The following is an 11203-nucleotide window of genomic DNA, read 5'->3' on the forward strand; positions in this document are numbered from 1 at the left end:
CACAATTTGTCTCTTTTTCTGTTGCGTACCAATATGCAACCCAACCAATCGCAGCCTTCAAATAAGGTCACGTGTGACAGCCTGTTTTCTACCCAGCTTTGAGCCAACAACTTCTGCTTGTGTTTACCTGGAAGGTTAGTCATTATAATTGTTGCCTGCTTGCAGGAATTGTTACATTGTGTTTGTTGGTTTCCCGTAAGGGAAACATTGTTAAATAATTGTCTGCATTAATATTGTGAACTGTTATCTCCCCCAAAGGGGAAGGATATATAAATTGTGTTTACTGCTTGCGGTTAATTTTGAACTGCATTCCTTTTCGGAACAAAAATTGTGGAATTTTTAAATATTTTTATTTAAAAATATTAAAACAATGTCTTCTGTAGAAGAACAAAGAAAAAAAATGAATTTTGCTGCCACTGTTGGCAGACTTGAAACAATTACTTTGAAGATGGAAAACATACAGGCATACTATGGTATGATCACCGAAGAAAACAGTGAAAGTAAGATAACACCCCCGAGTGAAATAAGAAACAAGATGAAGGAAAAGACCATTATATATAAAACATATGATGTGGAAAAGAAAAGGCTGAAATATTTGGAGGAAAGCACAGCTGAAAGGTGTCTCGGGCTGGTGATGAACGAAATAAAGTACCTAGCCCGAGGCACAAGGTGTGCGATCATTGAAGCAAGGTTCGAATCAATTGAGAAGACAAGAGAATTCTCAACTCGAACCTTGCTATGTGGCAATGTCATGCTACTGCTTCTATACCTGAGATGCAGAATGTCCTGGATAAGGATCAAGAACATCCCCCCAGAGGTGGAGGTAGCATGGATCATTGCCACACTCCTCTACAAGAGAGAGGACAAAATAAATATTATTCAGATCTCCAGAGATGCCCACAAATAAACAAAGAAGAACAAGGAAGCAGAGGAAGAGGAGGAAGAGAAAAACGAAGAGACGCTCCCCCCAGCCACAGGGACTGTGACACAGCAGGCGACCACCTCTACTAGTAAAGACGAACCCAAGGGGAAAAGTAAAGAGGCGGCACCTCTAGCCAAGGGGCCATTACACAGCGAATGACCACCTCTACCAGTAAAAATGACCCCAAGGGGAAAAGCAAAGAGGCGGCACTTCTGGCCAAGGAGGCCATTACACAGTGAACGACTGCTTCTACCAGTAAAAATGACCCCAAGGGGAAAAGTGAAGAGGCAGCACCTCTGGCCAAGGAGGCCATTACACAGCGAACAACCACCTCTACTAGTAAAGACGAACCCAAGGGGAAAAGTATAGAGGCTGCACTTCTGGCCAAGGAGACCATTACACAGCGAATGACTGCTTCTACCAGTAAAAATGACCCCACTTCCGGCCAAGGAGGCCATTACACAGCAAGCAACCACCTCCATTAGTGGGGAAATCCCCGAGAAGCCAAAGTTAGTTGCTACACTGTCTACTGAAAATATGGACTTCCAGACGGTGTCACGTAAGTGAACCAAGAGAATGGAGTTGCCCACCAATACATAGGAGGCGGCTCCAAAAACCAAAATCGTCAAGAAACCCGAACTGAAGGAAAATGGAAAAAAGAAAGAAAATAAGTTTATGTCAGAGACAATCGATATTCCTGAAAGAGAGGACATTATGACAATCGTTTACAAAAACAACAATAAATGGATGGGGTCATTGGACCTCACCACAAAACGTCTTTATATGTCAACGACAATGAGATGAGCCCAGTAACATTGGGCAAAATCACTCGAAAATTATACAACGAACTCAAAAGTAGACACCCAAAAGAAATAGCAGAACTGAAAGAACTGCCTAAGGTATTTAACTTGCTGGTAGAACCATTTTTGTATGAAAGAAAGGAGGGAGGGGTACTTGCCTCGGAAATACTGAGAATAATTCCTCTCGAAGGATGAATGAGCAGGTAAGCTTGAATTTCCTTCTTTTTCGTGTTTGACATGGCTACACTATGCATTGCGTGTTTAAATATCCATGGCCTGGGTTTGAAGAGGAAGTAGGCTTGCCTCCTCGACGACCTCAAGTCACACAGAATTGATATTATGGTTGCTACAGAGACCAGGCTGGACAAGCTGCAGGCCTTCTCAACTTTCCTGAATGGCTATGAGAAAATCATGTCTCCTAGCCAGAAGGGCGGGGAGTAGAGGTGTTGTAGTTTTGCTCCGGAAAAGCCTGGCCCTGCAGACACATACAATCTTTGTGGACCCAGAAGGCAAGTCAGTCATTCTGGATCTGACATACAGAGGTAAGGCCTTCAGGCTGGTTGGCATCTATGCGCCTAGCATGCTAGGCAAACGGGATGAGTTCTATCGATGCCTGGAGAACTTTGTTGTGACATCAAGGACACTAGTTTTGCTAGGTGATTTTAATGCTATCCTGAATGCACGCCTGGATAGCGTAGGCTTGAATGTTAGGATTCTGGATGCATGCCTGGATAGCGTAGGCTCGAATGTTAGGACGTGTAACTCATGTCTCATCGATCTGCTGAAGCGATTTAGGCTGGCAGATCAATACAGACTTGATAATCCGAGCATTCCAATGTGGACTTGGTCTAATAACAACGTATAGTTAATGCTAGAGATAAGTCTAGTTTAAGCTGTCCACAGTTTACCTATGTACCCTACATGGATCACAAATTAGTGACGTGTAGGCTGCATATAGATAAGGTTCATAGACAGGGATCTGGAAGTTGAACAAGTCCTTATTGGATTGCGAAACTTACTATAGCCAGATTAAGGTGTTAGTAATGAGAGCACTAACTAGCTCTGTGATTAACAACCGGTGGTGGAGTGCCCTCAAAAGAGCCATTCAACTTGAGTCGATTAGATTTAGCAAACAGTTAAGTCTAGAACAGACTAGAGTAGAAAGGGAATTAATTAAGGCATTCGAAGAGGTGCTGAGGATGGGCTCTGCACCACAAGTGTTGGCAGTGAGACAGGCCCTGGACCGATACCTCAATGCCAAACACAAAGGATGCAAAATGCACGCTAAAATATGTGCACTGGGCCGCAAGGGTATCAACATTGCTGGGTGGGCTCACTCAGAAGAAACCCGACATGGTGTGGAGGCTACAATAAGGTCTGTGGTAGACGAGCATGGACAGGAGATCCAAGGACAAGAAGAAATGTGCAAGGCCTTTCACGAGCACTTTGCTACATTGTTCAGGAGGATCGGGATGCTGGACCATGGGGACGCCCTCCAGCATTTCCTGGCTGGCAGCCCGCGTCTTTCAGCACATGACGCTGAGCGTTGTGAAGGGCCAATCACGGCCGAGGAGGTTATAGAGGTGCTTTCCGAGTGCCCCAGGGACAAGTCGCTGAGATTGGATGGTCTACCTTACTAATTTTATAAAAGCACGCCAGACTTGTTTGGGAACGTACTGTCCAGTGTGTATGCAAATTGGCAGCAGAAAGGGAGAATTTCCAAATCTGTGAGCCAGGAAGTGGTGACACTGATCAGGAAGGACCCAAGCAAGGGGGATAACATTAATAATTTTTGGCCCATATATTCTCTGCTAAACACAGAGTTAAAGATTTTGGCCAAGGTGCTAGCCAAGAGAGTGAGGATTGTCATGGGTGACCTGGTGGGAGAGGCACAGACATGTGCCATCCTAGGAAGGATGATAGATGACAACCTTCATCTCATTTGCTACACCATAGAGAGGGTTGGTAAAGTTCCTGGCAAAGGTGGGACACTAGTGAATTTAAACCAGTCTAAGGCATTCGATAGGGTTGACCATTGGTATCTGGTGGTGGTCCTCTGGGCAGTTGGACTGGGCTCGACTTACTGAGGCTGGATCGAAGCTCTGTATTGCAACATCGAATCTGTCATCCGGGTGAATGGGTTCTTCTTGAACCCTTTCGCGATCGCGTGTTCAGTTCACCAGGGCTGCCCCTTGTCCCCGCTGCTGTATGTATTGGCTCTTGAGCTACTGCTGCGGAGGTTGGGGACGATGGGGACAGACCCGCGTGATCTGTGTTACACTAGAAGTGCGACGGCATATTTGGATGATGTTACCATCCCCGTATCTGATGAAGAGCAGCTACCTTATGTAGAAGACGCTAAGAAAGGATACGAAGCAGTATTAGGGGCAAAAATTAACCAGGAGAAATCAGTCGGCTTGCAACTTGGCACCTGGCGTGGCAAGTTGATGCCTCCCAACAGCGTCGTCAGACGCTGGATGGAGGGCCCAGTTAAATTGCTCAGAATCTGGTTTGGACCAGATCTTCAGGTGGAGAAAAACTGGAGCAAGATAACATCCTCCCAGACCTGGTCCGGGAGGACGTTATCTTTAGTAGGAAGGGCTGAGGTTGCACAGGTATTTATAGCATTGGTGATAACCTACCGCCTAACCGTCATGCCTTGCCCTGATTTGTGACTGACCAAGTTGGAATGGATCCTTTTCCGCTTTTTGTGGAAAGAGAAAATGCCACTTGTGAGGTGCTCCATCTGCTGCCAAAAACCTTTAAAGGGTGGACTGGGGATACCTTGGTTGATGATGCGCAAGTACGTGCTGAGGCTGAGACATCTCTGGTGCTACCTGGATGGTGAGCAGGTGTGGTCACCACATGTCAAGCAACTCTTTCCACAACTGAAGTCCCTCAGGAACTTAGGTACATGGATCAAGTGGAGACCTAGGATGGGAGTATGGCAGAGGGAGTGCAGACGAGCACTCACTTTGTTCTCTTGGGTGAGCAATACTGGCAGTAGGGTTACTACTGCAGATTTTTATAGAGGGTTGATAGAGTCCGACGATGTCCTAGGGGAGACTCTGGGCTTCGATGAGGAGTAACTGACCAACCTGTTCAGAAGGACGTTTGGGTCGAGGTATCTGGATAACTTCCAGAAATCTTTGGCTTGGTTGTGCTACTGATCGGCCTAACCGGTTTGAGAGAGGTTGTCTAGACACGGTTTTGACACCTCACCCACATGCCCGAGCTGCGGGCACATCAGTGAAACTGTTGCACACGCCTTAGTATACTGTAAGGAGTTGAGGGAGTTGATAACTTATGTCAAACAACTGATGTTAAATGCAGAGAGAGTACGGCTCTTGACTGAGTCCATGATTAAGACCATACTGCCTTCTTCCTTCAACAAGGAAAAGAAGGCATCTTTTTTTCTGCTTAGTAACCATACTGAAAGAAACGGTATGGAAGACACGAGCGAAAGGGATTGGGACTGGTCACTTCATCTCCGTACACGGGTTGGTAAGTTATTTCAACTTCCACCTGTTGAGAAAGATCCATCTGGAGAAAAGGTGCCTGTCGCAAAGTATGTTTGGAAAAAGATGAATGTCTGTAGTAAGGAAGCTGAGGATGAATGGGGCCGTGCTAGCATAGCTGGTCAAGGAGAAAAGAAAAAAAACCAAAGGAGAAAAAAAAACGGCGGGTTAACTATAAAAAATAACCTGGAATATTATTTTATAAATTTTTAATTGTATATAATTTTATTTCATCCTTTTATTTGATTTTTTCTATTTCATTGTAATGCAAACCATTTGTAAGAATGTAAGTGTTTGTCTCATGTAGTGGCCCTTCTATGTATATCTTTATAGGTAAATAAAGTAATTCTTTTGGTTCCAGACTTTTTAAGGTTTAGCCACTGACCACACAAGACACTGCCAGTTCCAGCGACAACACAACAGCAGCCACATGGAAATTCACCAACTTCATCTAACAGCATTCGGTGACCTCCATCTCTGTCGCCACCATTCATCCTAACGTCAACATCTCTCTACGTACACAACTCAACAAGCAACTCGCTCTGGTTACAACACTGCACTGTTTGTGAATTACTTCACCATAGATCAACAGCGAATATACAACCTGCGAGAACTCCTGTATCAAGTGATCCAGGCAGCAGCATTACAGCCACAACGTCACATACTGCAACCGGCTTTGCATCATCGCCGCAACTTCTTGATACAGTATTTCAACTATCGTGTACAATTGACTACGAACTGGTATTTATCATTCTTGTGTCTATGAACTTACTCCTCACTTCGATGGCTATTGACTCTTTCACTGCCTCTTCTTCATTGCCATCCTTATATGTTCTTAACATGCATACGTCTATGCCTACATACACACGCATACATATTATTCTTATGACGGCCTGTAAATATGTTGCACACACTATCACAGATGTTTACCTATCAATAAATTTTCTCTTAAACATTCTACCTGGTTGTGTCTCGTATTTCCCTCTGGCACATATATGCATTGTTCTACTTATACTTATTGCATCGACTGTGTGATGTACTAAGGAGCCATTCTCATCATCTCACTTTGCACAGACGTCACAAATCGGCGACTCGTTCCAGCTCCTTGAAACTACAAAACAATTATAATGAGAGAAAGAGATACTCCACAGGTATTATAAACCTTCCATTCCATTATAAGTTAAAAAGAAGAAAAGAAAAAGTAAAAAGTTAGGCTTGTGGACTTTTGGATTAGGTGCCTCAGATCTCACGAGAAACTTAAGTTTTAGTATTTCAGTGTTTCGTAGAACAGAAACTGCAATTCTGGAGAAAAAAAAAAAAAAAATGGCCGCAGTCTAATGACTGAAACAAGTGATGGATATATTTAATTCTTTTTCTTTGCTTTTTATCAGTTGTACTGTGGGTAGCGTTTAGTCGCTGTGATGTATAGTATTTGTAAGAAATTAACATTCATTTTTAAATATTTTATTGATGGTATTTATTTCTAATTAATACCATTGGTAATTTAATTAAAATGCGTAATTTCTTATTTCTGACTTTTGGCACTGAGCGATTAAAGTTGATGTGTTGAACAAAAACTAATAGGACTTTTTAAATCAACGTCTACAAATTGCTCTATGTCACCTGCGAAACAGTAAAACTGTTGCACACCTGTTATTTGACAGTGGTCACTATGTTTCTTCTATCTCCTTTTTCTTTCTTTCTTTCTTCCCCCTCACTACCACTTCTGTTTTAATATAGTCCACCGGATGTACTGTATCTACCACTTTTAAGTGAGATTTCAAATTCATTAAACTCGATCGTATCAATAATTATAATTTGTATCAATAGCATTATCTTACCCAAAACTAGGTGAAATATAACCCTTGTCCATTCATTCATTTGGTTAGTTCGTTTTGAAAATAAGGAGGTTGAAATACAAGTAGCAACGACTTAGTACAGCTAGTGATGCCTGTACACTAGGCGTATTTTTGCTCGTTACCTTAACTTTGTTAATGAACTAGATGGAAGTCACAATTCATTGAAAACGCTACTGTAGCAAGAGGAAAATAATATGTATAGCTCAGAAGAGGTACATCTCGCACAAAAAATGGAGTATGAATACTCTATGGATGATCTAAACTTTCTTCCACCTGACCAAAACAGTTTTTTAAAATTACCTTCCATTCGGATACGGAAAACTATTTTAAAAATTGCGATCGCAGCGGCATTTGTACTTTTATGTATATTACTTACATATCTCTTGCTCCATAGGAAACATTTAGGCACAACGTTTGCAGTACCTAATAGCAAGGATACTTTTTCGGGTAAGTAAATATTTTTATTGTGTAAATTGGAATAGGGTAATTTTGTTGAATATTCTCTCCCCCATTCTCTCTTTCTATATAATGTGTGTGCGCCTGTATCATATATATATATATATATATATATATATATATATATATATGGGCTAACAGGTTTAGCCATAAAGCTAAACCTTTTATGGTCAGGAAACCTAAGGTAATCTCAACAAATCTGGTCAGTTACGATTTCATGTGGAATAGGCTCCAGTGACTAGTCTCAACTTTTGGCACACTCTTTTCTGAGCCTCTCAATCAGTATAAAAAACAACACACGCGACCACTAGACCCAGAGAATTTTGGGATGTAGCAGAGATGACCGACACTCAGCATGACAAACAGACACAGGCAGTTGCTGAATTGAGCTAATATCATGGCGAACAGCAATACAGCTTGACTTTCGACATGACGAACTATCTACAGCAACACAATGACTGGCAGTAACCTTTCTTATACTATTTCATTTAGAATAACATCCAGACTCTCTCAACATTTATGGTAATACAATTTCAATAACATTTAAACTCTCTCAACATTTGTCATCATACTATTTCAATTACACCAAGCACAATAATATTCAAACTTTCTCAACCAGAAATAAAGTTTGTTCATAAAAAACCTCAACAGATTTCATTGTTTTCTTTTGTCTTCAACTGTTGACCTTTGATGCTAGAAATAACACCCGGCATCCAACAGCTGTCAGCTCCCAACATCAGCAGTTATATACAGCAAATCAACTCAGGCTTAAGTGGTTCCAACATCAGTCAGCCACAATTTCATTTAAAAATTCCCATTTGGTGGTGGTGGTGGGGAATTGAAATTTTTCAAAATTTTTTTTTTCAGAATCGGAATCTCCATAGCCTAAAACGTGGGATTCCGTAAAAAAATTAATAAATAAGGGGGGGAAAGGTTCAGATTACATATAGTCCGTCTCTACCAAAGAATTAAAGCTGACGTGTGAATTAAAAAAAAATTCCTCGCCCCACCCTCAGAAAATATTTTTCACCACAAACTCCAATATAATCGCAATCTACACCATCTAAAATTTGCAGAAAATTTTATTAAAAAATATCTACTTTTCTGGAACTTATGAGGAAACAAAGTCAAGGTTAATCTCGGAATCCTGGTATAAACTTTAGGCATAACTACAGGGTTTTACCCCCCAGACTTTAGGAGGTCATTTCTGAAAGTTATGACCTCCCAAAGTCTGGGGGGTAAAACCCTGTAGTTATGCCATATATATATATCTATATTTATATCTTACATATTAAAATTGAAAATGTCTGTGTGTGTATCGGTATCTCCTCATTTTGCGCCAAAATGGCGTGACTGATTCTTCGTAAAATTCACACGCACATTGCTTATGTGTCTTGGGAGGTTTCAAATATGAATTGATTTCGAAAAAATGTTTGGGTAAACGGCGGGAGGAATAACATTTGGGCGCGTTTGAACGGCGGCCTCAATTATTTTAAGCTTCGATGGGAAATAACCCATTCCCTCCTTCGTAACTTATTTTTTAAGCTTCCAAGGGAAATAACCCATTCCTTCCTTCATAAATTATTTGGTAAAGATGAAATTGAGTATACTAATTTCTTAATATTTGAACTATTTTAGTTATTTTCTCAATTTATCCAGTACAAGGCTTAAACAAGTTAATAGTATTCCCCAAGACAATATATCCACTTATTTCGGTTAGTGACTTATTCACGAATATACCAACACCAGCGCTACTAAATATAATATTCTCTGGGAACGCACAAAAGCTTTTTCACAGTTAGTTACGTTCAATTGTTATCTCATATCTAATTAGCCTGTTATTACATAACATGTTTCACGATTTTAGTATACATACCTTATTAGTATTTCCTCCTATGTTCTATATACTCTGGAAACATATTAAAGCCCTTTTGGGGGTTATTTTATTTGAATTCTTACTATAGGGTAATTAATTTCATGTTATTACATAACTGACTTCACAATTGGGTATTCATAACTTATTGGGAATTCCTAAAAACAAGATCCTTTGTAAGACAGTTCGGTATTCTCAGTAAATACGCAAAAACTGTTTTAAGAGCTACATACTTTGTAGTGTTGTTACTGGATTAGCAAAACAGTTATGAGAATGGAACTACGGGATAAGCCTGCTCTCCCGGGAAATTACTGGGCATGTCACCTGGTATATATATATATATATATATGTGTGTGTGTGTGTGTATGTATATATATACATGTGTGCATATGTATATATATGTGTATATATATGTATATACATGTATGTATATATATGTATTTACATGTATATATATATTTGTATAGGTTGATTGCATCCCTAGAAAAAATAACTTGCTGAATGAGACCCAGCATGGTTTCCGTCCAGGTAGAAGCTGCCTCACGCAGCTCTTGCAGCATTATGACTGGGTCCTGAAGCAGCTACTTGACCATTCAAATGTTGATGTGACAAAGTTGATCATGGCTTGATATGTCACAAGCTGCAATACCTTGGCATAGCTGGTAAATTAGGAGAATGGCTGCATGTATTCCTGAATGGTAGAAGTCAGACAGTTGCAGCCAATGGAGAATTATCTAGGGAAACACAAATATTGAGCGGTGTTCTGCTAGGAACTGTCCTGGGGCCACTACTGTTCATAGTAGCTCTTCTGGACATGCCCACGGTCACTCGGAGAGCCACTGTCACTAACTACGCTGATGACACAAAACTATCTCAGGCAATAAAGAATCCTGATGATATCATAAACCTGCAGAGTGACCTAAATGCAATATACAAGTGGGCAGAGCAAAATAATATGCAGTTCAATGCAAAAAAATTCCAAGTACTGCGCTACAAGGCCACAAGTGCCCCCCAACTGGCATACACAGGATCTGGAGGTACTGCTATCCCAGAACCACAATCAGTGAGAGACCAGGGCATCAACATGTGTAGTGATGCATCATTTCAAATGAACATTGTCAAGTTGACAGCAAAGTGCAGACAACTGGCAAGGTGGATACTGAGGACATTCCGAACAAGGGATCAAAAAGTCATGTTGACTCTATGGAAGACATTTGTTCTGAGCCGCCTAGACTATTGCTCTCAATTGTGGTCATCACAGTGTCAAGCTGACAGCAGAACTCGAGGCAATTCAGCATCACTATACAAAAAAGATCGTCACAGTCCAGCAGATGAACAACAGGGAGCGACTCAAGGCACTAGATCTCTACTCCCTGGAGCGCAGGTGGGAAAGATATGTAGTAATTTACATATGGAAAATACTGGAAGGACTGGCACCAAACTTTGGCATCAAGTGCTACACGAATGCCCGCACGGGTTGCCACTGCATGGTACCGAAGGTACCGTCCACTGCATCTCACATAAGAACAAGGTACTGCAACAGCCTCGGTTTCAGAGGATCTCAGCTCTTTAATGCCCTGCCAAAACAATTGAGAGACCTGCAAGACATGGATATAGAGGTTTTCAAAACAAAACTCGACACTTTCCTCTACACAATACCAGACGAACCAATGACTCAAAATGAGACACAGTTTCAGGCAGCGATATCAGATACTCTTATACACTAGATGTACCATCAAAACTCTTGATTGGACTATATCAGGTGGAGGAGAAGA

General features: G+C 41.2%; 1 protein-coding gene across 2 annotated transcripts in view; it reads left to right on the plus strand.

The window, feature by feature from the left end:
- The first annotated feature begins 6734 nt into the window (after positions 1–6734).
- LOC106878418 (sodium/potassium-transporting ATPase subunit beta-1) overlaps positions 6735–11203 on the plus strand; it is a 58586-nt gene continuing 54117 nt past the window's right edge. The window contains exon 1 of one of the 2 annotated variants that reach the window (XM_052974642.1): positions 6735–7546. In XM_052974642.1, coding sequence (XP_052830602.1) covers positions 7294–7546 — 253 coding nt within the window. In that variant the 5' untranslated portion in view covers positions 6735–7293. The remainder of the gene's footprint in view (positions 7547–11203) is intronic. The other variant, XM_052974641.1, reaches the window with a different exon arrangement.

Source organism: Octopus bimaculoides, chromosome 19 (genome assembly GCF_001194135.2).
Source record: "Octopus bimaculoides isolate UCB-OBI-ISO-001 chromosome 19, ASM119413v2, whole genome shotgun sequence".
Classification (NCBI taxonomy): Eukaryota; Metazoa; Mollusca; class Cephalopoda; order Octopoda; family Octopodidae; genus Octopus; species Octopus bimaculoides.